Source organism: Myotis yumanensis, unplaced genomic scaffold, assembly GCF_028538775.1.
Source record: "Myotis yumanensis isolate MYYU_CA2020_CCGP unplaced genomic scaffold, mMyoYum1.0.hap1 SCAF_1, whole genome shotgun sequence".
NCBI lineage: Eukaryota > Metazoa > Chordata > Mammalia > Chiroptera > Vespertilionidae > Myotis > Myotis yumanensis.
Window position 1 is genome coordinate 1,460,737 of NW_027223752.1, and position 27,598 is coordinate 1,488,334.

At 70.5% G+C, this 27,598-nt stretch overlaps 2 protein-coding genes across 2 annotated transcripts; one reads left to right on the forward strand and one right to left on the reverse strand.

Annotated features, from left to right (window-relative positions):
• Window positions 1-1,745: 1,745 nt before the first annotated feature.
• Window positions 1,746-6,252, forward strand: SIVA1 (SIVA1 apoptosis inducing factor). The gene is made up of 4 exons (XM_070412217.1): window positions 1,746-1,913; window positions 3,281-3,475; window positions 4,097-4,253; window positions 6,052-6,252. The coding sequence occupies exons 1-4, from the start codon at window positions 1,796-1,798 to the stop codon at window positions 6,107-6,109; spliced, it is 528 nt and encodes a 175-aa protein (XP_070268318.1). The 5' UTR covers window positions 1,746-1,795; the 3' UTR covers window positions 6,110-6,252.
• Window positions 6,253-8,061: 1,809 nt separating this feature from the next.
• Window positions 8,062-27,315, reverse strand: AKT1 (AKT serine/threonine kinase 1). The gene is made up of 14 exons (XM_070412093.1): window positions 27,206-27,315; window positions 24,862-24,973; window positions 15,343-15,471; window positions 12,775-12,886; window positions 12,386-12,533; window positions 12,031-12,162; window positions 11,892-11,957; window positions 11,094-11,162; window positions 10,821-10,946; window positions 10,608-10,736; window positions 10,307-10,521; window positions 9,925-10,012; window positions 9,070-9,172; window positions 8,062-8,846 (listed from the first exon to the last, which is right to left on the reverse strand). The coding sequence occupies exons 2-14, from the start codon at window positions 24,905-24,907 to the stop codon at window positions 8,767-8,769; spliced, it is 1,443 nt and encodes a 480-aa protein (XP_070268194.1). The 5' UTR covers window positions 24,908-24,973; window positions 27,206-27,315; the 3' UTR covers window positions 8,062-8,766.
• Between the last annotated feature and the right edge of the window lie 283 nt (window positions 27,316-27,598).

The window sequence follows — 27,598 nt, forward strand, 5'->3', positions numbered from 1 at the left end:
GAGCCCCCCCGCCCCCTCCGCTGGGTGATGAGCCCGCCCCGCCCGCCCGTCGGTGTCAGCGGGTCCTGCCTGGCCCCTGGGTCTGGGCGGATGGCCCGAGCTGGTCACGGCCTGTCCCGGCTGTGCCCCCCTCGCCTGGCTGCGCAGCCTCCGTCACAGCTCTGCAGGGTTTGGGGACATTGAGAGCCACGCCTGCCCTCGCGTCAGGCAGAGAGGGAAGGGGTTCCGTGGAGCAGCCGGAGGCAGCCAGGGTGAGACGGGCTTTTCGCACTGAGCGTGTCAGCTGGGTCCTCTGGGCGGGTCCGAGCCGCCGCCAGCTCCCCTGCCCCTCCCCTGCTGGCCCCGCCCCTGCTGGCCCCGCCCCACTGGCCCCTCCCCTTCTGACCCCTCCCCTAGCCCTCTAGCCCCTCCCCTTCTGGCCCCGCCCCGATGGCCCCTCCCCTTCTGACCCCTCCCCTAGACCTCTAGCCCCTCCCCTACTGGCCCCTCCCATAGCTCCGCCCCACCTGGCCCCTCCCCTAGCCCCTCCTGGCCCCTCCCCTGCCCCGCCCCCGCCCCCTGAAGCCCACCTTCTACTCTGCTTCTGGGTTCCATGACTTCAGACGCCACTTGTAAGTGGTTAAGTTTTAGAAAGGCCGTACGGGTGGGTCCTAAGCAGGCTGATGGGGGACCTTATAAGACGAGGAGATGGGGACACAGACAGGCAGAGGGGCGGCCATGTGAGGACCCAGGAGAAGGTGGCCGTCCACACGCCCAGGAGAGAGGCCTCGGGGAGCCCGCCTGCGAGACCTGCTCTGGGGCCCACACCTGCTCGGGCTCCGGCCCCAGGACCGGGGACTGGGCCCTGTGAGGCCTCCCTGCCGGCCAGGCGAGGGCTGGCAACGCACCCAGTGGACAAAAAGTCTCAAAGTTAGACTGACATGTAGGAGCGGAACTCCCTCTTTAATCAAGTGTATTGGGGTGACATTGGCTAATTGGGTCACATGAGTTCCGAGTCTACTGCGGTATCACTTATTACAGCACATCACCCGTGCGACACACTGCGCGCCCGGGTGGAGACCCGGCGGACGTGACGTCACGCGTGACGTGCACTCAGACCAAGGCAGGGGCCTCGTCACCGGAAGTGCATGACGGAGGAGCCCGACGGAGCGGCTGTGGACTGTGGGGAGGCACTTCCGGATCAGAGCCCCGTGAGGCCGCGCGCGCCTCGTGGCTCCGTCGGGACAGCCGCGCCGGCGTCGCAGGGCCAGACGTCCCGGGCGTGCACACGTTACTCTCCACTTCCGTGATTCCGACGAAGTCAAAATTAGGAGAAAGGGAGTCACCCTCTAACTCTGGTGACGTAAACAAGGAAATGTTTACCAACAAAATGAAGAGCTGACATCCTGCCCCTGAGGTCGCCTCTGCCCTATCACGCGCCGCGCCTCTCGCGAGTCCCGCCCCCAAGTCGCCTTCGGCCTATCCCGAGGCGCCCCTCATGCAGGGCCCGCCCCCCGACTCGAGTCTCGCCCCCAACCGGCCTATCCCGCGCCGCGTGGTCACGACACCGCCATCTCCCAGCCCCGGCGCGCCCACTCGCCCAGCTTTTTCCCGCGCCGCGCACCAGCCCCGCCCCCTGTACTTCACCGGCCTATCGTGCGCCGTGCTGCACCAGAGCCCCGCCCCTTCCCTCGCTCTGGGCCTATCCCGCGCAGCGCCGCAAACGAGCCCCGCCCCCGCCGCGCGCGAAGGTTGGCGCGCGTCTGTGACGTGGGAGGGCGGCCAGGCGCGGACGCGAATTCCCTGGCCCGTGGCGATGCCCAAGCGGGGCTGCCCCTTCGGGGTCGCGGCCCCGCTGCAGCTCAAGGTCCGCGTGGGCTGGAAGGAGCTGGGCCGCGGCGTGTGCTCCGAGCGTTACTCGCGGGAGACCTACGGTGAGTGCGGAGTAGGGCTTCCTCCCTGCAACGCGGGGCTGGGGCCGGCGGTTCCACCGGCCGCGGGGGGGGGGCGGGAGACCCGCGGGGGGGCCGGAGGTTGGAGCATCGGGCGTACGGGAATGCGCCCCCGTCCACCGGCGGTGGCCACAGCCCGTACGCCGAGTCCCTGCCTCCCCAGACAAGCGGCCTCTGCGAGGTGCGCCCCGGCTCGGCTCTGCGGGAGGCGGGGCTCGCGCACCAGCAGGTCTGCCCGGCCTGGGGGCCCCTCGGGCCCAGCGAGCGGTCAGGGAGTGGACGCCCCGGGGCCCTGAGCGCACAGAAGCGCCCGTTCTAACCGGGAGGTGTCTGAGGAGCGCGCCCGCCCCGCCAGGCCCTGCGCTGCGCGAGGCGCCGCCTCCGGGGCTCGGGCTCGGGCTCGGGGAGCGCAGGTGACCGGGCGGCGCCGGTCCCGCAGGGGAGAGGGGGGCGGGCGGGGGGATGGGAGGGGGGTCAGCAGGACTTGGCGCGGCCGGAGCGTCCAGTTCGGGGGGGTCTGCGGGGCCGCGAGCCGTCGGAGGCGCTGTCCCGGCGCCGGTGCCGAGGCTGTGGACCGTCCGTTTGGGGGGTGACGGTGCGGGGCGGCGACAGCGCGGCGCTTGCCCGGCCGAGAGGTCGGGCCGGGGCACAGTGTACCCGCTGAGCAGCCCGGGAGGGGCCGCCCGGGAGCCCGTCCCCCGCCGCCTGCCGCCCCGTTCCGGGCCCCAGCTGCTCCGCCCTCCGCCCGGTGCTCGGGCTGTGAACACCGCTGCTTTCCAGGCCGAGGCCGAGGCCGAGGCCGCCCACGCGGTGCAGGGGCCACAGGGGCGCGGGAGGAGGAGCTGGCGGCAGCCCCTGCATCTGAGTCCCGGTGCCCGTGGCGGTCAATTCCATGAGAGCCCCCGCTTCCCGCAGTCCGCCCCGAAGTCCACTCTGTGGGCCGGAGGAAGGCAGGCCTGGGGGCTGGCACCTGGCGCTTGGTCGGGGGAAAGCCCCTGGGGGCCTGGCGCGGGGCCTGATGGACAGCCCTGCTCCCGCGCTGAGCAGCCACTTCAGCGGGGGTGGGGGCGGGGGTCCAGGGTCCCCAGAGGCCTGGAAAGTTCCGAGGCCTCTGTCAGGAGCCGCTGCTGCCAGGACTTTGCCTGCCGCTCTGCAGGGGGTGCAGGGGGTGCACACGGCCGGGCTGTGGGGTGGGCCCCATAGCAGGAGCTGGGCCAGTGCTGCACGGGGCTGGGGGCGCTGGGAGGAGGGGAGCAGCACAGCGGCGCCTCCACGCCTGGCCTGCAGGGGGCGGGGCTGTGCAAGGCCCCCCGGGCTGGACGGGTCATCGGAGGGCTCTGTCTCCCCAGAGAGGACCAGGCAGCTCCTGTTCCGCGGGGCCAAGGCCTGCATGGACCCCGCGTGGGAGGAAGGCTGCGCCGTGGTGGACCTGCCCGAGTCCCCGAAGCCGGGCCCCATGGAGGCTCCTCGGGCCACACGGGGGCAGATGCTGATCGGACCAGACGGCCGCCTGACCCGGCCGGGAGCCCAGGCCTTCGAAGCCGGTGAGTGAGGCCGACCGCCGCCCGCCCACTGCGCTGGGGATGGATGTGGCGGGGGGCTGTCCCGCCATCAGGGACACTGTCTGCCCAGCAGGGGCTGGGGCTGGGGCTGGCCGCCCAGGGAGCCGCCTTGTGGAGTGAGTCCCTGCCCCGACACTCCAGCCCGGAGCTGTGAGCAACCTCCCTGCAGGGGAAGGAGCAGACCCCCTGGGGCCCGCGAGCGTCCCCCTGTTCCCCTGCAGCTCCGAGTCCTGTCTGCGTGGGGACAGCCTGGTCGCCTGTCTGTGCGTCTCAGGCTGACACCCCTGGGCCTGGCGGGACCCAGGAGCTCTGTTCATCTGTGACGTGGCTCACACATTGAGACGCCCGGACGAAGGCCGAGGCCCCAGTGCAAGCAGGGAAAGCTGGCCCTTCAGCGCAGGCACCCAGAGTGGGGGTTCGGTAGCAGGAGCCCAAACCCCGGGCGCTCCCTCGCGGAGCAGGGCTGTGTGGGGACCTGCTCAGGTGGCCGTGAGGGTCCGGGCCGGTCAGGGGCGTGAGGTCAGCCTGTCCTCGGGAAGGCAGTGCCCCAGCCCCCAGCACTGCAGCCCCTGCCCGCTGACCGCTGGCCTTTCTCCCTCACAGATGCGCCTGGGGCAGCGCGCCAGGCCTGCTCCTCGTGCGTGCGAGCGGCGGACGGAGCAGCGGCCTGCGGCCAGTGTGAGCGCGCCCTGTGTGGGCACTGCGTGCGCACCTGCGGCAGCTGCGGGGCTGTGGCCTGCACCCTGTGCGCGCTCGTGGAGTAAGTGTGGATGGGGCGGGGGCGGGCACAGCCGGGGTTGGGCCGTGTGAAGACGGTGGTCAGTCCCCGGGAAACCGAAGTCACGGTGGCCGGCTCGTCCCAGTGCAGCCTGGGGTCTGAGGCCGCGGGTCAGTCCTCCCAGCCCGGCATGAGGACCGCGCGGCTCCCCCTCGGGCTCTCCCTGCTGCGCCCTGACCCCTGGCAGCAGGTGCGCGGTGCTTGCCGCCGCCTCTGGGGAGTGGGCTGCGGAGCAGGACGTGGAGTGTGTGAGCGAGGGAGTCCCTCCCCAGCGGCTGTGCGGTGAGAAGACACGTCCCCCAGGTCTGTAGGCCTATGAGTAGCTTCGGCCGACAGCCTTGAAGCCAGCCTCGGGGAGTCGGGCTGTCTGACGGCTCAGAAAGCCGGGGTGGCCCCAAGGCAGCTCCCAGGGAGGGGGACCAGAGACTGGGGCCCTCGCTGGTGTGGCTCAGTGGGTAGAGCGTCAGCCTGCGGACTGAAGGGTCCCAGGATCGATTCCAGTCAAGGGCACGTGCCCGAATTATGGGCTTGATCCCCAGTAGGGGGCGGGCAGGAGTCAGCCGATCAATGATTCTCTCATCATTGATGTTTCTCTCTCCTTCTCCCTTTCTCTCTGAAAAAAATAAAAATACATATTTTAAAAGAAGAGAGAGAGACTGGGAGACACTTGCGCCGTCCAGCCTGGAGGCTGTGGCTGGTTCTGGCTAGCGACTTATGAACGTAACTGAGTGGCACCGCTTAGATCTCCTGTTTGTGTGTGAGCCAAAGGGCAGGGCCTCCTCGCTTGAGGACAGGAGCCCAGCAGAAGGGCAGGTAGAGGGCGACCCTGGGCTGGAACCTTCCTCCTGCCTCAGTGTCCTCGCTGGACCCCTGCGCATGCCCTGCCAGCCTCTCCTTCCCCTTCCCGTTGCCCACAGGATGCACGCTGCCCGGTCAGCAGGCCTCGGGCCTCGTGGCCACAACCAGGGCTGGGTTCTCTGCTCTAGGCCGTGAGGCCGACTGCCGTCCCCAGGCCTGGGACCCAGACCATGGTCTCTGCCACAGCCTCTGCTCCTCGCCAGCTGCTCAGGCGCGTCCCGCCCACACCTCCTAGTCCTGGGCTCACAGCTCGGTGGTGCTGGCTGGGGCTGGCTGGGGCTGGTTTGTGGCTCCCCAGCCAGAACCAGCCAGCCCGCGGCTCTGAGTTCTCGGTGACGGCTTGGACTCCACGGCCCTCCTTGGTTTCCTGTAGCGCGTTGCCAGTCTCCCAGCCTTTCGGGACCCCTCTGATGAGTTTCCCCACGAATCCCTGGGTTTCCTCGGCGTTACGTTACTTGATGTGAACCACGTGGTCCAGTAACCCCTCACTGGACTCCTGGGAGGTTCTGTGGGGCCTCCATCCCATTAGACACACAGGTTGGACCCCAGGCAGCTCATTGGCTGTCTCGGTCCACGTACTTGCCGGTCTTTGCCCTCACACTCTGGGCGGGAAGTCTGGGATGGGTGGCGGGTGGTCCCTCCAGAAGCCGTGGGAAGGGCCTGCTCCCCACTGGGCCCACCTCCCGGGGCTGCCGCACACTGGGGGCTCCCGCGTCCTGGCGTCATCCCCCTCCTCCGTGTGTTTACTCAGGACACCCGCCTGCAGGGGGCCCCGTCCTAGTTCACTGCCTCTGCAGCAAACGGCCCCATCTCCCCGTCAGGTCTCTGGCCTGGGGGTAGCACCTCCATATATAAATGGGGGGACACAGCTTAGCCCCTAACCTAACGCCCCCGCTCTTCTCTCCTCCCTGCGATGTTGCAGCTGCAGTGACGTCCATGAGAAAGTGCTCTGCGCCAGCTGTGCCATGTTTGAGGCCTGAGGGCCCAGCGGACGTGGCCTTCCAGGCAGGACGGCCTCCCGGTGCGGACGCAGAGGGACCCTGGGGGGGGGCGGTGGGGGAGACAGCTTTCTGTTGGATGTTTTGTACTGATGACTGAATAAATCCTATATATTTGGACGAGAGGACTTGCTTACGTTAACAGTCCTGGGGGTGCGGCCTCCTGGTCCTGTGACCAGCAGGTGCTGGAGGGGCCCACGGAGGAGGCAGGGCCTCCGTGCCACTGTGGCAGCTCACTCAGCGCTCGCTGAGCTTCACGCAAGCTGCGTGCCTGGTCACCCCACTTTACAGACGGGGGAAATGGAGGTCCAAGTGCATCACCTACCAGCCCACCTGCCAGTCCTGGTGAGGAAAGCTTTGAACCCAGGTCGTCTGACTCCAGAGCGGGTGACATTGGCCCAGCGCAGCCCAGGGAGGGGGGTGGTAACGTCCAGACTTGTCCTGAAATGTCACCGTGACACCGCCTGCCTGGGTGCCCCCACCGTGGGCAGTCCCGGTGCGGACGGCCGTCTGTGTACCTTCAGGCCCCTCGAGGCCGGCCTTGGGGAGGGGCCACGGGAGGGACTCCCCCGCTGGCCCTCACTGCCCGACAGCCCCAGGCCACAAGCCAGCAGGCCTGGCCCTGGCCGCACAGTGCCCAGGAGTTCTCTCTCCCAGGTGCCTGTCTCCCCAGACAGTGCTGCAGGGGGTCCTGCCTGGGCGGGGGACACGAGATGAGGTGCTGTGTCCATGCCTGTGATCTGGAAGCCTCCAGGCCGGAGGAATATCCCAAAGGCATCTCCCCACCCCAGCACAAATGGGGTCCTGTGGGGAGGGAGCCGATCGCACCCTTGGCCCGACCAGCGGCCCCCACCTGACACCCCGGCTCCAGCTCCGAAGGCTCCTCCCATTTGCATACCACACCTGCCACTTGCTCGGAGCCTGAAGCTAATGGAAGGGTGTGGCAGCATGTCCTGTGTCTGCAGTGGATTGTATCTCCCTTTCCCGTGGTGTGAACACAGAGTACCATCTTCCATTTGTAAGGGCACAGTCATGCCCCCACCCCACATGTCCCCGCGCCCCCGTCCTGCACAGCTGGCCTGTCCCCATTACCCCCCAGCCCGGCGCCACCACCTGCTGTGTCCCGGTGGCTCTGACCCCCCAGTGCAGGGCCCGTCCTTCTGTGTCTGGCTTAGTTCACTGAGCACCACACGGTCCCTCTGGGAGCAGGTGGCGCGTGTCCGTCCTGAGGCTGCGCACTTCCCGTGTGCGGATGGACCGGCCCGTCATCCAGTCCTCGTCCTGAGGCTGCTGCCGCTGTGAACGTGGGTGCAGTGTCTCTGGGGGCCCCTTCAGTTCTTGGGGGCGGCAGAGGTGGGATTGCTGGGTGGATGGTCGTTGTGGTAACTGCCTGAAGGTCCTCGCTGCTCTCGTGGGCACAGGCCCGGCTGACGGGCGGTTCTTCCCTGAACCCTGGCCTCCCTCAGCTGTGACCTGCTGCTTGTGGTGGCGTCACTGCTGTGCTGTGACCCACGGCCGGTCAAAGCCGAGGGAAGAGGGCCACCGAGGACTGGACGCCCCCACCCAGGGCACTGTGGAGTCGGGGCACCCTGGCACCCCTGCAGGGGGCACCCACCCCTTAAGGTGAGGAGCCAGGTCCTCTGGGCCCTGCCTGCCCAGCGCTGACCCGTTTAGGGCTGGGTGGCAGTTCCTCTCCTCGCCACCAGGTGGCGCCCGAAGCCCGCTGTCCTGGCTGCTCTGCTGGGGGTATGGGGGGTCAGCCAGCTCTGTCCCTCCTGGCGGTCAGATGACCCCTGGGCATGGGGCCAGGTGGGACAGGGACCGCCAGGACACCCCCTCCAGCAAGTCCATGTGAGCTGGGGAGTCACCTGCCTCAGAAGCTGTCTGGGTGTCAGGGCCCGGACGGGGTGCTCCCCACAAGCAAAACAAGCCACGAAGTTGAAAAGCCGTTTTTATTGAGGAATTCGGAGGGAAGTCTCATAATAGTAAAAATACTAAAGTTGATGTAAAAAAACGCCATGGTGCAGCGCAGTGTCTGGCCGGGCGGCGGGAGAGAAGCTAGGAGGACAGGACGGGTGCTACCGGGGGAGCATGGGAGGGGGGGCATTCAGGGGGAGGGGGGGCTCTTCTCTAAGATGAGCCCTGAACGCACATGGACAGTGAACACAGCGAGGGGCTCAGCCGCCTGCTCCGCACGGTCCTCGCCGTTGCCCTGGGCTGCCCTGGCCCACCCGAGGGGAGGGGCTCTGGTGCCTCCGGGCTGGCTGGCGGGCGGGCAGGGACAGCTGACAGCCAGGGACAGGTGGCGGGAGGGGCCAGGGGCGCGGGCAGGGGCCACCGGACCCCAAAGTGCACGTGGCTGCTGCAGTCCTCGGCGTTTCCTCCGGGAATCCCGTCTGGAGGCGAGGCCACGTCTGGAGAACTGGATGAAATAAATTAAGAAAAACCGCAGGACCTCCCCTCCGGGTGCGGACAGCCCTGCCCAGGGCACGGAGGTCCCCCGCGCTGGAGGAGCGTGGTTCCTCCATCGCCTCCAGAGAGAAACATTCACTACAGGTCGTCGCTGCGGGCCCTCCCGACCCACGGAGGTGGCGTCCAGCCTGTGGCGCCCGCGGGTCACCAGCACCGGGCTGGCCTCCTCAGGCCGTGCCGCTGGCCGAGTAGGAGAACTGTGGGAAGTGGGGCCTCCGCTCGCTGTCCACACAGTCCATGTTGTCGTCTGCGGGCAGGGAGGACAGGGAAACTGAGGCAGGCCCCTGAAGGCTCCAGACTCGTTGACCCCGACCCTCCCGAGCCGGGCACAGGGGAGTGGCCCTCCCTCCCGCCCTGATCAGCACCCTCCAGAGGGGACCTTGCCAGTCGAAGCTGAGGCCCAGGCCCAGGCCCGGGCAGGGGAGCCTGGCTCGGTTGTTTTGGGGGGAGTCGGGGAGAGCGGCCCTCACCTTGGTCCGGGGGGGTGATGGTGATCATCTGGGCTGTGAACTCCTCATCAAAATACCTGGTGTCCGTCTCCGAGGTGACCTGGGGCTTGAAGGGCGGGCTGAGCTGCGGGGGCAGGCGGGGCAGGGGGGGCGGGCAGGTTACAGACTGGCCCTGCACCCCCACAGCCACCCCAGGGAGCTGAGCCAGGGGGTAAACTGTGGCCCACCCACAGCAGGACTCTGGGAGGGGGCCTGCGGGGAGGGTGGCTGTGGCGGCCCAGGAACCCCTCCAGCAAGGGTAGGGCGAGACTGCGCACAGCGGCCTCTGCAGGCGACAGGAGGTAGTGCAGCCTAGCTCTGCAGCCCCCCACCCCCACCCCACCCCCCACACACACACTCCCCCAGGCTCTCAGGCAAGAGAAGAGCGTCCACTTTTCTTTCCCTAACTTTCTTCCTTCCCTTCCTGGTTTTCTTATAAACTGGGAAGGGGACAGGGCACCTGGAAAGGTGTGCAGGGGACGGGCCTGCTCGGCCCAGCTGCTAGGGGCTCCCCCTTGATAATTAGGATGGGGGGACAGACATCCCCCCGGTCCTTGACCCACGTGGGCTGTTGAGTGGCGTTCCCGTGTGGGGGGCCTTGCCTCCCCCAGGCCCAGGGAGCAGCGGGTCTCCCAGTCACCACGGCAACCTTCAGCGTGGCCCCAGGGAAGGGCACCCCTCCCAGGAGCACAGGCACCGGCTCCTCCGGGGGACACGGGCCCCGCACAGCGATCGGGGGACGAGTGCAGCCACCCGCCCGGGGAGGCTCGGGGCGGGAGCAGGGGCTGTGGGCGTGTGAGCGGTGGACGCGGGGTGACTGAGCGGGGTGGGCGTCACCTTCTTCTCGTACACGTCCTGCCACACGATGCTGGCGAAGAAGCGGTGCTGCATGATCTCCTTGGCGTCCTCAGAGCCCCCTCCGAGCCTGCGGGGACCAGGCCCGGTCACGCACCGCCCGGCCCGGGTCGGCACACCCACCGGCCCCCTCCGGGGAGTGGGGCTGGGCCGCCTGACAGCACCGCACAGTGCCGCCGGGACGGTGCGGTCAGTGGGGGACACGCCCGGGGCGGGGGCGCAGTTCTCTGGCTGAGGCCCCGCGGGGACAATGCCGGGGGCAAGAGCTGCCGTGGGTGGAGTGGGTGGGGCTTCCTGAGCGGGTGTGGGGGCCACAGGGGGCCGGGACCCACCGCCTCCGCCCCGGCCGCCCTCCCGCGCCCACCTCTGCTTGGGGTCCTTCCTGAGCAGCCCCGACAGCAGGGCCTTGGCCTCGGGGCTGAGCGTGCGCGGGAAGCGGATCTCCTCCATGAGGATGAGCTCGAACAGCTTCTCGTGGTCCTGGTTGTAGAAGGGCAGGCGGCCGCACAGCATCTCGTACATGACCACGCCCAGCCCCCACCAGTCCACGGCGCGGCCGTAGTCGTTGTCCTCCAGCACCTGCGGGACACGGCGCCGACGGTCACGGGCGCCCGGACGGCACCGCGGGGCTCGGGCGGGAGGGGGGGCGGGGCTAGGGCGCGCACCTCGGGGGCCAGGTACTCGGGGGTCCCGCAGAAGGTCTTCATGGTGGCCCCGTCCTTGATGCCCTCCTTGCACAGCCCGAAGTCCGTGATCTTGATGTGCCCGTCCTTGTCCAGCATCAGGTTCTCCAGCTGCGGGCGGCAGCGGGGTGAGGGGGTGTCTCCGGTCAGCACCTGCCGCCTGCGCCCCAGCCCCTCCCGCCGAGGCCGGCCCACCTTGAGGTCCCGGTAGACCACGTTCTTCTCCGAGTGCAGGTAGTCCAGGGCCGACACGATCTCGGCGCCGTAGAAGCGGGCCCGGTCCTCGGGGAACACCCGCTCGCGAGACAGGTGGAAGAAGAGCTGCGGGGAGCCGAGCCTCGCACCACGCCCGCCGACCACCACCCACCACCCACCGCCCAGCACAGGTGCGGCCCCAAGGGGGGAGAGGCGGACCCTAAGGGGATGGGGCCCCAAGGGGGAGGACGGCGCAGGGCCCCAGCAGCCTACCTCGCCGCCGTTGGCATACTCCATGACGAAGCAGAGGCGGTCATGCGTCTGGAAGGAGTACTTCAGGGCCTGCAAGGGGCACAGGCTGGATTCACGCCCTGCTCCCCCCACAGGCCCGCTTGGAGGATGGCCGACGTGGGGCTGGGCCAGGTTTCGTGCGCGGGAGGGGGGGGGGGGGGTGTCAGAGTCTGGCAAGATCCCTGAACACGGAGGCTCCCCACAGGACCGCCCTCAGCCAGACAAGGGGAGGATGTGCCCTCCAGGCACCGCTGCCTCTGGCTCCCCGCCTCCACCCACAGGGGCAGCCTCGCTCTAAAGGGCGGACGTGCCCACCTCTCACCCACAGGCACCGCCCTGGACCCAGTCAGTGCAGAGGAGGCCAGCATAGCGCTGAGCGGAGGGCCAGGGCCGGGGTCCCCGTGGGAGCTGGGCCCACAAGATCCTGGAGGAGGGGCCGCCCGTGCCCCCAGGAGCTGGCTGAGCTGGGAAACCAACTTCCAGCTGATTCCTTGTGGTCCCACAGGCTAAGGATTTCCCCCAACTCCTGGGCCTGTACCCCAACACCGGGGCCCCTGGCTGGGACCCCACCCGGCAGAGCAAAGGGGGCCCCAGGTCGCCTGCCCCTTCTGCACACGGGGCAGCGAGCACAGCGTCAGGGAGCGCCCCGCGGCCCCAGAGGCCTGCCCGCCGCTGCCCCGCTGCAGCCAGGAGGCCCCAGCTCCCGGCCAGTCCTCAGCCCGGGCACAGAGGGCCGCGCTCTGCCCTGGCGCCCGGTGGCCTCGGGTGGGGGCCGCTCACCGTCAGGAAGGGGTGCCGCGAGTTCTGCAGGACTCGGTTCTCCGTGAGCGTGTGCGCCACCTCGTCCTGGAAGACGGGCTGTGAGTGCCGCCCGCCTCTGCCCCCCCCCCCGCCCCCCCACCCCCCGGGCAGCACCGACCTTGGCCACAATGACCTCCTTCTTGAGGATCTTCATGGCGTAGTAGCGGCCGGTGGCCTTCTCCTTCACCAGGATCACCTTCCCGAACGTGCCTTTGCCCAGCAGCTTCAGGTACTCAAACTCGTTCATGGTCTGGGGGCGGCGGGCGGAGTCAGAGCACAGGGGGCTGGCCCGGGGCTCTGCACCCCAACTCCAAGCCCTGGGGTTCGGGGGATGGTGGGAGTGACAGCGCCCAGGTCTCCTGGCACCCCAGCGTCCTCCCGCTCTGACCCAGGGCTCGGGTGGTCAGACTGAGCTGTGCACAGGAGGAAGGGGGGTCCCGGGCGTCGGGGCCGCAGAGGGGAGCGGGCCTCACCACGCGGTGCTTGGGTTTGGCCAGGGACACCTCCATCTCCTCAGCCCCCGAGTTGTCGCTGGGCGAGCCCGACCGGAAGTCCATCATCTCCTCCTCCTGCCTCTTGAGCCCATCGGCCACCGTCTGGATGGCAGTCGTCCACTCCTCCCTGCGGGCGGTCAGCGAAGGTCCAGCCCTACCCAGGCTGGGCCTCGCCCCCCGCCCATCCGAGGCCCCAGAGGCCCGGCTGCCCTGGGATCTGGCCTGGGCCCTGCAGGATTGCATCCCCTCCCCCCAGCCTGGGAGCACAGGGAGCGAGGGGCCAGGAGAACGAGGGGCCAGCACCCACCTCGCCCGCCCCCTTCCCTCCCCACCCCTGGGCCCCCAGCCGGTCCCCGCGCCCGCCCTACCGCTCCTCAGGGGTCTCCACGTGGAACGTGCGCTCGATGACCGTGGTCCACTGCAGGCATCGGATGATGAAGGTGTTGGGCCGGGGCCGCTCCGTCTTCATCAGCTGGCATTCTGGGGTGGGGGGGGAAGGTGAGCCCAGACCTCCCCCCCCAAGTCCTGGGAGCTCTATCCATGCCCTCGGGGCCGCAGTGCCCCTCCCACTCAGCACAGGGCTCTGGAGCTGCCCGCCAGGCCATGGCCCTGACTGGCCGCAGGGAGAGGGGTCTGGGGTCCCAGGGAGGGGCCACAGGGTGGGAACTGGTGAGAGCTGCCTGCCCACTGCCGGCCCCATCTCCCCCCTCCCCACGGCCAGCCCCAGGGGAGAGGCTGCCTGTCCTGAGGCGGCTAGGGGACACCACCCCCACCACGATGCCACCCCACGCCCAGGGACTGGGGGGCAGGACTCACACAGGGGTGCAGACAGGCTGACAGGCCGGGAGCACAGCCACCCGAGCACACGCATGCTGGGCCACACCCCCACACCACACGCACAGCAGGAGAGGCAGGCACCTGAGCACACGCACAGCAGGAGAGACAGGCACCTGAGCACACGCACAGCAGGAGAGGCACGCACCAGGGCCATACTCACCCCAGGGTCACGCACCCCTGCAGCAGGCACACCCCAGGGTCACACATACCTGCAGCCAGGCTCACCCCAGGATCACACACACCTGCAGCAGGCTCACCCCAGGGTCACGCACCCCTGCAGCCAGGCTCACCCCAGGGTCACGCACCCCTGCAGCCAGGCACACCCCAGGATCACACACCCCTGCAACCAGGCTCACCCCAGGGTCACGCACCCCTGCAGCCAGGCACACCCCAGGGTCATGCACCCCTGCAGCCAGGCACACCCCAGGGTCACGCACCCCTGCAGCCAGGCTCACCCCAGGGTCACGCACCCCTGCAGCCAGGCACACCCCAGGGTCACGCACCCCTGCTGTGCAGAGCTGCACGGATGGTCAGGCCGAGAGGGGTGTGAGTGCGTGTGGGGGTCTCTGAGGCCTCCTAGGACAGACCTGGCCCAGCCTGCGAGGCGGGGGGGGGGGGGGGGGGGGGGGGGGCGTGCAGGGCTTCTACCATCCCAGCCAGCGTCTGGGCCCTGGCGACAGAGGGCTCAGCCGGGCCCAGATAGAGACCGGCCTGCCAGGCTGGGGCGAGGGCAGGGCTCTGGGCTGGCCGGTACGGAGGGGCCGCCGTCACCACAGGCCAGGACAGGCAGGCCTCCTGGGCCCCTGCACACCCCCCTCCCACTCACTGTCCTGAGCCCCTGGGCCCATCCCAGGCCTGGCTTCTCGTCCCCACTCCTGACTCCACCCCCAGAGGCCCGGCAGCGCCTCCTCCTGGCCCGGAGCCCCAGCCCCACCCACTCAGGCAGCCCCCCTGGCCAGTGCCCACTTCCACGTGCCTCTGAGGTCACCCCACCCTCTGCGCTCAGCCTGGGGGGCACTCCTGAGGGGTCTCCTCCCCAGCCAGGCCACCCCCACAGCCATGGGGATGCCACGGTGGGGATGTCTGCCTCCTGGGTCTCCCCTCACTTGGGCCCCCTCCTCTGCCCCCTGGGGAGACCCACTAGGCGGCAGCTCTGCTCCCCTCCAGATGCCCTCGGCGGGGGGCGCTGGCCATGCCCCGGCCCCTGCAGCGGGAGCAGGGCAGCGAGGTGGCAGGGCGGCCCCACCTCCGCACACCTGCAGGCAGGGAGCCCACTGAGCCACATCCCCCCGAGACCCTGGGCCAGAACCTGGGTTGGCGAGGCTGGTGGCTGGAAGGCAGAGCTGGCCGGAGGGTGGGAGCGCGTATAGAGAAACCTGGGGTGAATCTGGGACCCCCACAGTAGGCACTGCACCCCGAACCCCAGTCAGCAGCCCAAGACGGGCTTGGGGCTCAGTTAATGAGCCCATCACACCCCCACCCACCTGGCTGTTAGAGGCCAGCCTCTGGGCAGAGCACAGGGAAGGGGGGCCGGGCGAGAGGCCCACCGGCTCAGCCTCCGCCACCCCCTGCCTCCGGCGTCCTCAGCCCCACGGACAGGGTCACACCTACCACCCTCCCCCGCTCCCCCCGCCCGGGCAGAATGACGGAAGGAGGCCGGTTTGCCCGGCTTTGCAAGCTCTCCTGGGGGCAGAGGCACAGGCAGCCGGCGGGGGTCCAGGGCCTCTGGCAGCCTTGGCGGGCGGGGGGGTAGGGGGCAGCCACAGGCTCTCCCTGGGGGTGACAGAGGCTCCCAGAGCTGGGTGCCCCTCACGCACTCTCGTCCTGCCCCCCACCCTGTTGGGCTCCCCCTGGCCCCCGCTGGCCACTCCAAACCAGAATCTGCCCCGACTCAGCCAGGGCGGATTGCAGAGCAAGGGTGCTAGGACAGCTCCGGGCACGGCCTTGAACTTGGCACAGAGACACCCACCGGCCAGGGACAGCAGGTCCCCGAGGTGACGCTGAGCCAGCGCTGCCCAACCCGGTCCCGGGAGCTGCGGGTCCCAGACACAGAGGCCAGGGGCCATCGGGGCCCTGCCCGCGGCGCGGGGCTCACTCACGCGCCACGGAGAAGTTGTTGAGGGGCGACTCGCGCTGCTCCACGTCCTGCGGCCGCTCCTTGTAGCCGATGAAGGTGCCGTCGTTCTTGAGCAGGAAGTATCGGGGCCGCCAGGTCTTGATGTACTCCCCTGGGACACAGGGCTGTGAGGCTGCGCCCGCCCGCTCCCCACCCTCGGACCCCAGCCCGCAGCGATCAGGCAACTGCCGGTGCCGGGCCAGAGGCACCCAGGACCCCAAATGCGTGAGCTCTGACCCCAATTCCCACAGGAGCGGTGGGCAGGGGCCAGGTGGGCACCTGGACATGGGGGAAGGCACGGCTGTGGGGAGACCCAATCTAGAGGGCCTTCCTGGAGGAGGTGGCGCCAAGCCAGTGTGACTCTGCAGCAACAGTTGAAGCACTAGCTACAGCCACCTGCTGGGGCTGCAGGGCCAGGAACTCTCCCCCCACCCGGGGCGGCCATTTGTCGGAGAAAGGGTTACTGCAGTGACGGGGCAAGCGGGCAGCTCCCACGGCCGACCCGGCCGGGGGGACGGAGCCTGGCATCCGCGGAGGGGACAGCACACGCTCGGGGAGACGCGCGGCCGGGGGCCCAGAGGCGGGACCTGCGCCCCGGACCCCGCACCCACCACGGTCGCCCGGGAGCACGCGGAGGTTCCCCCGATTCGCGACATCAGCCGCGCACAGGCCTCCGCGCAGAAGCGAGCAGATGTCCTCTGCGCTGTGCCGGCGACGGTCATTTTTCAAACTGACACCCAGAAAAAACGCCTCATTTCCATTTTGCAGAGCAAGGCGTTTGCGCCGCAGCGAAGGGCTTACTAATTAGGCGGCCGCTCCCGCAGAGGAGCCAGCGGGCGGGAGGCCGGTCCCTAAGCTCTGGGCCAGCGGAGCCCAGGACAAGAGCAAAGGCCCGAAACCACAGCCAATGGGTCCGCCCCCCCACCGCCCCCACCCACCGCCCGCCGCCCGACCTTCCAGTCCCGTGTAGAGGTCCCGGCAGCGGTCACCCAAGCGCCACAGCTGTGGCTTCTGGTGTGGCCTCCAAGGCCCCTCGCCCTCCAGGACCCGGGGCTGCTGGGGACACGGGGCTCCAGCCACCCCAGGGCCTTTCCCAGGGCGCCCGCCTGCAGGCTGTGTCCCTGGCTCCCGTGGGGTCTCCACCAGGCCCCCTGCCCCACCCCCACGGCATTTAGCCGGGTCTCCAGCCAGCTCCCCCTCCGAGCCCGGGGACAGGCGGCTGTGGTCGCCCAGGCCCAGGCCCACACGGTGCGGCCGGCCTCCCAGGTCCTCCCCACGGTGCAGGGTGGGCAGCACGCAGAGCGGCTCGGGGCCGCCACCGCCACCGCCCACGCCGCGCGGCCACCCGCTGCCACTCCCACCCCCTGCGCGCCTGCTGGAGCTGTCGGCCCTGATGGAGGGCCTCGCACCCCGCCAGCTGCCGCTCCCCGGGACGCCAGCTGAGCGGGGAGCGTGATGCGCCCTCGCCGCGCAGCCGAAAATCCATCTTGAGGCACCAACTGTGCCGGCCCCCACCGCGCCCAGCGCCGCACACACACAGGGGGCACGGGCCCCGTGCTCCACAGCCCACACAGCGGTCGGGCCTCAGTTTCCCCACAGTGGGATTCCCTGGAAGGGGGGTTGGGGGGGCAGAGTTCCCAGGGCCCACCCCAACCACGTGACCTTGCACCTGCCCTCCAGCCACCCCCAGGGCCAGGAAGGTTCTGGAACCCAGAGCTAGGGGGGACCCATGGGAGCGACACCCTACCCGGCTGAGCCCAAAGCCAGACTGAGCCCAAACCCAGTGGGAGCTCCGTGCAGCCCAGACACCCCTCCAGGAAGCGGACCCGGGGCCTCGGAGGGCGGCTGAGGCGCCAGGACACACAGAGCCTTTCTCAGTGTCTCAGGTGCCCGCCTAGAGGTCAGGCGGCGGCCACCCAGGGGCTGGGCCGGGGCCGAGCCTGAATGAGCTCAGCTCAGACCGGACAGCAGGCAGGCGGCCGCCCGCACAGACAGGGGTAGGGCGGACACGGAGCGGGCAGTGCAGGAGGCGGCCACTCCTCGGCCGCTGCTGTCCTCTCGGCCACTGGATACCTGTGGGCCGGCCTCTGTCCTGAGGCCCGGGGCGGGGTGGGGGGCCGGACACATCGGGGGTGCCGGCAACGGGAGGCGCAGACCCCTCACTCGGGCACAGACATGGGCAGGGAACAGACGGAAAGCCCGAGTCTGCCCTCAGGACGCAGCTCCCTGAGCGGGGTCTCCTGCCCCCTCCCTGGGGCCACACGCCCGCCCACCGGCAGGGTGACCTCCAGGCACTCGGGGGGCAGGGGGACCTGGCCCTGCAGCCCCGCCGCTCACACCGGCAGGCAGCCCCGGACACAGGAGGCCCCACTCCCACCCGTGCAGACACTTCGAGGCGCTGCGGCCCACACGGGCCTGGGCACAGCCCAGGGACCACCACGGGGCCCAGGTCCCCCAGCTCGGCTCCCAGCCAGGAGACCAACGGGAGCCGTGGCTGCCCTGGGACTGAGCTGGGGCAGGGGCTGGGGCTCTGGCGCCAGCTGGTGGCCGGCGAGCAGGATGGGGTGCTGCACGGCCCCCGCCCCCCCCGCCGCCGCCCCCCCCCCCGCCCCCCCGGCTCTCTCGGAAGCCCAGCCCTGGGCAGGCAGGAGGGCAGCACGGCTCCTCCGAGACCGGTCCTGCCAGCCACCAGGGAGGGGACTGTGCCCGACCTTCCCCCACGCGGTCAGCCCACGTCCGGACCAGGGCTGCCCACCTCTTCCTGCCCCAAGGCCCTCAGCCCTCAGCTCTCGGGGTCCCCACCAGGGGTCCCTCCCACTCTCTGGGGAGCCAGCAGGACTCCTGAGGGAAGGACTCCTGGCCAGCAGCCCTGACCTGCCACAGCCAACGTCCCTTCGGCCACTCGGCCAGGGCTTGGGGTCGGGAGTCAGGGGGCAGCCAGGCACCCTGGGCGCCATGGGTCAGGGGGCTCCTGCACACGGCGGAGGGCACTGGGCCCCGCCAGTCCCCTGCGAGCCGGTGCCTGGGAGCCGCTGGTGCACACTTTGCCGCAGTGCTGGTGGCGGCGCGGGCGCTGGCGGGGCGCCAGGCGGGGCCGGGCTGCTTCTCCACAGCCAAGTGCACCCCAGCAGGCCCGGGGAGCGCCGCCAGCTGACAGCGGCGACTGCGCGGTCCCCCGCCGACCACACATCCATCCCCGACAGCTGCCGGGCGCCCATTTACCTTCTCCGGCGCAGCGAGCAAATGGCCTCGCTGACAGCGGCCCATCCATCGCCGCCCGCCACAGGGGTCACCTCGAGGGGCCCCCCTGCCTGGGCCCAGGCGGCTGGACCACTGCCCTGGAGCGGGTGGCGAGGGAGGGGCCGCACCCACCCCGTCTGTCGGGTGCACGCTCAGGACTGAGCTTCCGGAGGGCACCGCTCACGGGGCCTCGCCGGGCAGGGCACCGACTGCCAGGTGGGCGAGGGAGCAGGAGAGGAGAGGAGAGGAGAGGAGAGAGGGCAGGAGCGGCATCTTCTCGGCCCAGAGAGGAAAGATGCCCCCCGCGCGGCTCAGTCCCGCTGGGGGCACAGGAGGGACCGAGCCCTATGTGGACCTGCCCCTGGGGAAGGACAGCAGGTGCCCAGCAGCCCCCCGCCCCCCCGCTGCCCATGGCCCTGGCTGTCATGAGCCCATTGGGGCCGGCCACACCCACACCCTCCCCGCAAACCCTCGGAGGTGGAACCACACCCCTGCCTCTAGTGGGCCCAGCCTGTCCTAGGCGCGAACCTTCATCCTCAACACCCCCAGGAAAAGCCCCCCTGCATGGGGGAGTGAGGGGGCCAGGCCAGGGGGGACCCTGTCCTCCTGACAGGCCCCCATCTCGCAGGGCCCGTGTCTTACTTATTTCTGCCCTCACTCACCCATACCCCAGCGGGACGCTCTCCCCACCACCTCTCCCTCGGTGATATGGTGGCTGGCCGTGCGCCCCCATCCCCGGCAGCGTCACCCCAAGTCCCTGGCCACACCCACCCTGGCCATCCCTCATGCCCCCAAACCCAGGCCGGCCACATGCCCTCCCCAGCCCCTCCCCAGCTGAGGGCCCCCACCAAAGGCATCTTCAGTGCCCGGAGCCCCCACCGCTGATGGCGCCACCAGGACCGCACGCCGCGTCCACCGCTTCTCGGCCTGGGCCTCAGTTTCCTGGGCAGGTGGGGCCAGCGGGGGTGGACTGAGGGGGCCACCTGGGCTCCCACCCAAAGCCCCACACCCGCTCCTCGTTCGGAGCTGCAGGCCGGTTATCTCCTGCGTCCAAGAGCTGTGTCTGAGGGAGCGCGCGTGCCAGCCTGCAGCCCCAGCCCCTCTGCCAGCCTGTCCGGGGCCAGGCCGGGGCCGGGCCCTGCTGGTGGGGCTGCTGAGCAGGGCCCAGGCGGGCGGCACGGGCACGGAAGGGGCAGCGTGTGCCCGCTGTGGGTGACCGGGGAGTGGGCAGGTCGACAGCCGCGGCTCCGGTTACAGGCAGGCTCCCGGGAGGTGCTGGCCGGCTCCGCGGGGTGTGCCCGGCGCTCGCCTCGCGGCACTTCCAGGAACCAGCCTGATGCAACCCGGGCCCCTGGGCGCTCGCGGCCAGCACCGCACGCCGCGCCCACCCCTTCTCGGCCGAGGCCTCAGTTTCCCGTCTGCACACCACGAGCTCTGCTGCCCGAGGTGGCGGGTGGTGGCAGAGGCTGTCCGGGGCCTGGGCCCGGCCTCCTGGGCCCCATCGAGTCTGGCGCCGCGCAGGGCAGCTGTGCTGACAGCACCCGGCACCCAGGAAGGAGACAGGGCTCAGCCCACGAGGGCCACCTGGGACCCGGGCGGGAGGCAGTGCCCGCCCCACCCCCTGCGAGACCACGCTTCCTCTTTTTTTATATCTACATGTGCTGTTGTTGTCGTTTTATTTCAGAAAAGGAGGAAGAGAGAAACATCAGTGATGAGAGAGAATCATGGATCGGCTGCCTCCTGCACGCCCCACACTGGGGATCGAGCCCGCAACCCAGGCCTGTGCCCTGACCGGAAATCGAACCTGGGACCCTGCAGTCCACAGGCCGATGCTCTATCCACAGAGCCACACCGGCCAGGGCTAAGCTTCCTCTTTTGTTGTTTGTTTTGAAGGGAGAACTCAACACACTCACAAAACAGGAAACTCAGCCCCACATAGGTCGGCCCGGCCACGGCCACGGCCACGGCCGCTGGCCCAGGAGCCGCCTCAGGGACAGGGCCGCCTCCCAGGCCCCATCCTTAGGGCTGAGGCCCGGCACCTGCTCCACCGCGGGCCTGACTGCCTGCTCGGACATGCTCCAGGGCCAGTGCCGGACCCTCGGCCGTGGGCATTGCACCAGCCGCCCCGTGAACCGAGGGCACTGTGGGACCGAAGGCTCGGCCGTGGGGGCCGGGGGGTGGGGTGGGGGGACCTGGACGGGACCTGAGCGCCCGACCCTGCAGCCAGGGCAACAGCAGGCTCCCCGCGGCCCCGCTGAGCCCTCACGCAGGAGGCACAGGCGGCACCGTGGACGCGGCCCCTCGGGGCCTCCACGGCAGCTGGCGCTCAGCAGTGGGTTACACGGCCCACAGGCCTGTCCCTGCCATGACGGCTGCCCCTCCACAGGCCGGCTGCACACTCCCCCGCCCCCCCCCCCCCCCCCGCAGGCCCAGGCCTGGAACGGAGCTGGGATGTGTCAGCAACACGGACGTCCGTCTCCCATCTCAGGGCCACGCGCGGGCACAGTGATGCCGGCTCCAGGGCGAGAGGAGGGCGGCCGCGCCTGAGGGAGGGAGAGGGAGGGCCCCAGGACGCACTTCCCCGGATGCCGGGACCCCCTCGGCAGGAGGCGAGGGCGCCCTTCTCTGGCCGGGAGCTGGGGAGGGTCAGGCCAGGAATGGGCTCAGGGCGAGGGCCCCGCTGGGCCTGAGACCCACCGGGGAGCTCGTGCACACAGGACCCTGCTGGCGCAGCTCCTGGGGGAAGGTAAACTGAGGCACGGAACACACGGCACAGACGCCGGGCAGACCACACCGGTGACCACGTCCAGGCAGGGAGCCTCACGCCCACAGGGGCTCCCCTCGCGCCCCCCGCACCCCGGCTGGCGGACCGTGGCCGGTGGGGTCACCCAGGCCCGCCCCTCCTGGCTCACACGGCCAACAGCCGCCTGCACACCGGCCCAGGTCCCCCTCCCTCCCGGGCCGTCCCCTCCAGCCAGCCCCTCCCTTCACCCTGGGTCCCCACTCTCGCTGCCCCTGCCCTTTCCTGGCCCACCTGGGTTGGGGACACACCATGGGCTCGGAGGGTGGGACCCGGTGGGCGTCAGGGACAGCGGGCAGGAGGGCAGCCTCAGGGTTTGTCCCGAACCAGCCGCGTGGACCAGCCGCGGCCTTAGCGCTGCGCAGCCTAGACAAGGCCGAGGCCACCGCCGAGCTCAGCCAGACCCGCTCCTGACAGAGCTGAGCGCCAGCCCCAAAGCCGGGGGCTCACAACACAGACCACGGCCTCGAAAATGCAGCTGGGGCCACATCAGCCAACCCGCCCCGCACGGACGGCCGGCGTGTCGGCCCCCCACGTGGGGGTCGCGGTCACTCAGGATGTCCAGCTCATGCTCCGAAGCCGGCCCATCGCTGGGGACACCCACTCGGGGCTCAGGAGGTGCCTCCCCACAGGGACACCTGCCCTGCTGCCCCCCAGCACCTGATCCTCCAGCAGCTGGAGCACTTTCCGGGGACCAGCCCCCCGCGGGGCACACGGACATGAGGCCCGAGGGTGTGCCTGGACCCCATGGTCAGTGCAGGCCCAGAACGGGGACTCTGTCCCCAGCTTCTCTGGCTAAAGCATCGTCAGGACCAGAACTCAGCTCGGGGTCACTCCCCACAGATGGGCGCCCACCACCCACCTCCCCAAGGGGTGGGAGGACCCCGGGCCCAGGGTCTGCCCCGCACAGCCAGCCACCTGCCCCTCTGTGGTGCCCACACAGCCCCTGGGTCTGGGGGTGGCCGTCTGCCCTGTGCCCAGCCCTGGGGGGATGCAGAAGGACAGCAGCTTCCTAACCTACGGGCCAGGGAGGGGGGCGGGGCCGGGGCAGGGCCTCGGGGTCTGCAGGGGGCGGGCCCTGGAGGACAGTCAGCTGCCACCCCCTCCCATGGTCTGAATCCCACCCCTGGCCAGGCCTTGAAGGTGGGGCCCTCTGCCCACCCGGGCCAGATCTGGGACCCGTCCCCGCCCAGAGGTGCCCCCCTCCTCCCTGAGAGGCAGCAGGCAGGGCAGAGGGTCAGCCAGGAGCTGGAGGAGGAAGCCTGGGAGGCTTCTCGCAGGGGGTGGCAGGGAATCGGGCCTTCCGGAACGGCCGGGTGAGACGAGGAAACATGGCCGGTGCCCGCTCAGCAGGCCCGCGCCCCTCCCCGCGCCCCGTCAGCCATCAGATCTGCACGGGGCCCGCCTCCTGCCTCCTCCACGGCCAGGACGCAATCCTGACCCTCCCCGCCCCCCGACCCCAGAGAGAGTGGTGCTTCCCGTCCAATGGCTCCACGTACCTCAGCCCCACACTGGGGGTCCTGAGTCCCCCAACAACCCACCGAAAGCCACCCCTTTCCCAGCGCCCCGCCCCAGGACCTCCGCCCTCTCACCGGGTCACCCCAAAGCCCAGCACCCAGGAAGCGCCCAAACATCTGTGGGGAGCCGGAGAACACCAGAGGTCCTGGGGTCCCTAGGAACAGGGAGCAGGGGGATGAGGGCACCCGTGTTACAGACCTTCCTCCGCGAGCAGGGCAGGCGGGACCGGGGCCAGGGAGGAGCGGACCCACCGCACAGGGCAGGGCCCTCCCGCCCCCACCGCCCCCACCGCCCCCACCCGAAGAGGAAGAGCATGGGTGGGGGACGCGGCCCCTCTCCTGCCCCAGAGGCCGAGGGCCTGGCTGCACCCGGGTCAGGCCCCACAAACCACATGCCCCACTCCAGGCCTCCCCAGCCACCACTCCCATTACACAGATGGGAAAACCAAGGCCCGGGGAGCCCATCGGACGGGCCCTTGGAGAGGGACACAGGACGGCACTGGGATCAGACGCCCCTCTGGGCTGACTCGGGCCCACGGATGCCATGCCTCGTGACAGCGGCAGGGCCCGGCACCTCCTGGGCCAGCTCCTGATCTAACGTTCAGTCAACAAACGTTTGCCGAGGTCGAGAGGCACTGGTCCCAGGTGGCAGTTTCTGTGCTGCTGCCGGGCACCGAGAGGAGGGGAGGGGAGGGGAGGGTGGGGGGGGTCCCCGATTCTGACCCGAGAGGGCTGAGGGGAGGCCGACAGCAGGACCGGATGGGGGCTCCGCACAGGGAGCAGGACTCCCGGGAACAAGGAGTGGTGAGCCTTGGGGAGGGGACTGAGAAGGCAGGCGGGTGCCAGGGCCTTGTGGGGACCAGGCAGAGGTCTCCCTACAGACCACAGGCCCCTCCACCTCCTCGCCTCCTTCTCAAGGCCCAGCGAGGACTGCCCCCCCACCCCCCACCCCCCCCTGCAGCTGCCCCAGGGAGCGCTAACGCTGACCACATCCTCCACCCCCCAGGCCAAGCTCTGCAGCCCCAAGTCGCACTGCCATCCCTCTCTGCCTGCACCCCGCTGCTGCAGCCTCCCTGCAATAGTGGGGAGCTCCTATGCATCCCACAAAACCCCTCCCACAACACACGCTCTTGCCCCCGCCCTGGCCCTGAGTGTGTGAGTTCTCCCTGTCTGCCCATCAGAGTCTGAGGTTCCCCCCACAACAGCCGGTGGGACCCTGGGGTGGGGAGAGGGACCCCTCGCCCCACCTGTGAGAGGGGGCTGGGGGCTGGGGGCGTGGGGCCACCAGGACTTCCGGAGGAAGGAGGAGGGAGTGGCTGCTCAGGGCACCAGGTGGAAGGCCTGTCACCCGCCCTGCTTGGCCCTGAGCAGCGGGGGCAGGGGCGGGGCTGGAAGGTGAGGGGCCAGGGCCTCAGCTCCCATCTCAGCAGCTCCCGTCCGAGCACCGCCCGGGGCACAGGGCCAAGGGAGTGAGGAGGGGAGGCTGGGCGGGCACCGGGCTGCGGCCCAAACATGCCTGTGCCCGGGCCCCAGTGTGCAGCAAGCTCTCCCACAGCCCATGCCCAGCCCAGGCCCGAGGTAGGCACCCGGCCAGGCCCAGCCGCCCCGCCCTGCCCTCAGGAGCCCTTGGGCAGTGCCCCGGGCCACCAGTGAGCCAGGCCCTGGACCGGCCCCAACATCCTCACCGCCTTCCAGGAAAGCGGGCGGGAGGTGGCGTGGTTGTCCCGCCAGCAGGGCCCCGCCAGGCGGCCACTCATCGCCAGCTGCCCTCCAGCCCTGGTCTCACCTCCCCTGACCCAGGGGTCCGCCAGGCCGGGCCCTGAACACCATGGAGACGCTGTGCCCGGGACGCTCACCTGGGCCGCCCAGCAGCCTTGGGCTCCCAGCCACCCAGCTGCCCGGCCCCTGCCCCCGAGGGAAGCCCCGGCCCCGCCCCGGCGCTCACCTCGCTTGTGCAACCAGCCCTCCTTCACGATGGCCACGTCGGTCATGGTGCCGGGGGGCGCTCACGCTCCGCTCTCCGCGGGTCTCCCCGAGCCCAGCGGTGCCCACGGCCTCTGGGGGAAGCGAAGGGCAGTGTGAGGCCATGTCCAGCTGGGGCCACTCCTCCGACCCAGCGGCGAGCCCAGGAGGCCCGTCCCACCCGGGGCCGAGGCCCGGGCCCACCTTCCTGTGCGGCTGCCGGAGCAGTCTCTGCCCCTCACTCTCGTCCCCGCCACGCCACCTGCTCCCTGGGCCTAGGTCCCCCCACCCTCCCGGACCCCAGGCCCTCGAAGCTCCCCGGGCACCTCCGTGCCCATACCCACTCCCCTGGCCTTTGTACTAACCACTCACATTCCCCAAGGCCCTCCCTAACCTGCCAGCCCAGCAAATGCCACCTCCTCCAGGCAGCCCCCGGCTGCGTCAGCCCGAGGCACTTGACCTCCGACCCCTGCTGAGGATGCCTGCTGCCCCTCTCCATGGTATTCCCGCCCACAGATGGGGTCCCCGGGGCCGGGCACAGAGCCCCCCCCTGCCCCAGACTGGGAATGGCAGCCAAGCCGCTCAAACAGCGACGGTAGGGCCAGCGTGTGGGTGGCTGGCGCGGGCACTGGGCACCCTCTAGGGTGGTGTGAACCCTCCCCAAACCCCAGGCCCCTCCTAAACCACAGCGCCCCCACCAGCCTGAATCTCCATCATTCATCCGGCCCCTGTGGGCCAGCCCCTCTGGTTTAGCCGGGTTCGGCCTGGGCACTGGCGACAAAGAAGCTCAGATAGGTACCGTTTGTAGGGAACCCCCGTCCAGGGTGGCTGCAGACCCATAATTACAGGGTCCGGGCGGCGACCAAGGGGGGCTGTACGCACGCAGGCCGGACGCCCGCCCCGCAGGGCCCACCAGCAGCCCTCTAGAGCAGACACGTTGGCCATTCATCTGGCATGGCCCTCCCCATTGCCCCCTGCTGGGTAAACTCCTAGGCATCCCTCAAAACCCAGTGCCCACATCACCCATTCCGGGCATCCCAGTCCTCTGCGACCCTCCAGACAGGGACTCCAGAGGGCGGGCCCTGCACAGACTCCTCTCCGGGACCCCCCCCAGGCCGGGCAGCGCCCCCAGGACCCCTGGAATGGATCCCAATGTGGGTCTTTCTCTAGCCGCCCGGCTTCCCTGGCCCGAGGCGGGGGCTGGGCACCCAGAGGAGGTGGCTTTGCACTGCCTGAGGCTAAATTTTGATGGGCAGTTAGACCCGTCTGACACCACAACAGGGAAGACACCCTTTGCCCAAGGACGTGCCCAGGTGCTCAGCCGGCCCCTGGGCACGGGGGCTCTGGTGACACTTGGGTGGGCGTGGCCTGGAGGCAGAGGGCTGGCCTCCGGTTGTCCCCCTACCCCCACCAGGGCCCGAGCAGGGCCCGCGCTGACAGAGCCGGACAGCTGTCGGGAGCCCATGTGTAAAAATATATCTGTGTGCACACGGGGTGTGCGTCTGCCGACACGCACGCCGCGCCCGGCGCCCACCTGCCCCGCGCCCGGTGCCTTGGCCGTCACCGCACACGCCTGTTATTATTATAAAATGACAACTTTCACAGCAGCCTGTCTCCGAGGGGCCCTTTCCTCTGCCCCAAGCGCTGGGCTGCGGGTGTTCCCTCCGCCGGTGGGGCAGGGAGCCCAGATGCTGGGACCAGGCTGGGGGCTGAGGGGGGCCTGGAGCCCCGGCCCAGCGCGGAGGAAGAGGCCCTCTGGCCGCAGGGCACAGGCCGTGCCCCAGTCTACCCACCCTCCCCCATCTCGGACCGAGACCCAGCCGTCCTCCAGGCCCCAGCCGGGGCGGTGGGGGCCCCACACCAGGAAGCAGATCGGGGCCAGGAGGGGAGCCGTCCTTTGTGGGCGCCTCGGACAACTCCGTCCGCGGGAGGATGAGGTCTCCTTCCAGGCCCCCCTCCAACTTGAACCGTGGCCGGGCCGGCCTCTCCCTAAGGCCCCTGCGCCTCCGGGACACCGGGCAGCACTGGCCGGGCGCCCGCAGCGCGCCTGGGGAGCCCGGCCTCGGGGCGCCCCCAGCCCCGGCCGCGCCCCTGCGCCCCAGCCCGGGCCTCGCGGGCCGGCGGCCGCCTCCCAAGGTCAAGCGGGAGCCGGGCCGGCCCGCACCCCCGGCCGCCGGCCCGCGCCTCCCCGCCCAGGCGGCCGCGGCCACTTCCTGCTCCCGCGCCTCCATTCCGGCTGCGCGGCCCGCGCCCGGCCCGGCGGCCGGGAACAAAGCGGCGGCGCGGGGAGGAAATCCGGGCCCCGGCGGGCGGCGGGCGGGACTCACCGGGCGCTGCGTCCGGGCGAGCGCGGGCCTAGCCGGGCCGCGGCCTCCGGCGCCCGCCGCTCCGCATCCCCGCGGGCCGGGCCGGGCGGGCGCTGTCGGGCGGGCCTCGCGCCGGGCCCGGGATCGTGCGCGGCCGCGGCTCGCGTCCCCGGTGCCTGCTGCGCGCGCGCTGGGCCGGCCGCCGCCGCTCCGTCCCGCCGCCGGCCCGCCCCGTCCCCGCCCCGCGCACCCCGCCCGGCCGCCCGCCCACATCCGCCTCCGCCGCCTGCGCCCCCACCCGGGCCGGGAGGGAGGGCGGGGGCCGGGGCCGGGGCCGGGGTGGGCCCACGACCCCGCGCGCGCCGCCGGCCAGCCCCGGCCACGCCCTCCCGGCCTCAGTTTCCCGGTTTGTTC

What these genes read in the sequence shown, in the direction of transcription:
- SIVA1 (XM_070412217.1), top strand. Translation starts at nt 1,796, where the DNA reads ATGCCCAAGCGGGGCTGCCCCTTCGGGGTCGCGGCCCCGCTGCAGCTC. An exon ending in TTACTCGCGGGAGACCTACG is followed by an intron (nt 1,914 to 3,280) that starts GTGAGTGCGGAG and finishes CTGTCTCCCCAG; the next exon opens with AGAGGACCAGGCAGCTCCTG. An exon ending in AGCCCAGGCCTTCGAAGCCG is followed by an intron (nt 3,476 to 4,096) that starts GTGAGTGAGGCC and finishes TCTCCCTCACAG; the next exon opens with ATGCGCCTGGGGCAGCGCGC.
- AKT1 (XM_070412093.1), bottom strand. Translation starts at nt 24,907, where the DNA reads ATGACCGACGTGGCCATCGTGAAGGAGGGCTGGTTGCACAAGCGAG. An exon ending in GGGCTGGTTGCACAAGCGAG is followed by an intron (nt 15,472 to 24,861) that starts GTGAGCGCCGGG and finishes CCTGTGTCCCAG; the next exon opens with GGGAGTACATCAAGACCTGG. An exon ending in AGTATGCCAACGGCGGCGAG is followed by an intron (nt 10,947 to 11,093) that starts GTAGGCTGCTGG and finishes GGCTCCCCGCAG; the next exon opens with CTCTTCTTCCACCTGTCTCG.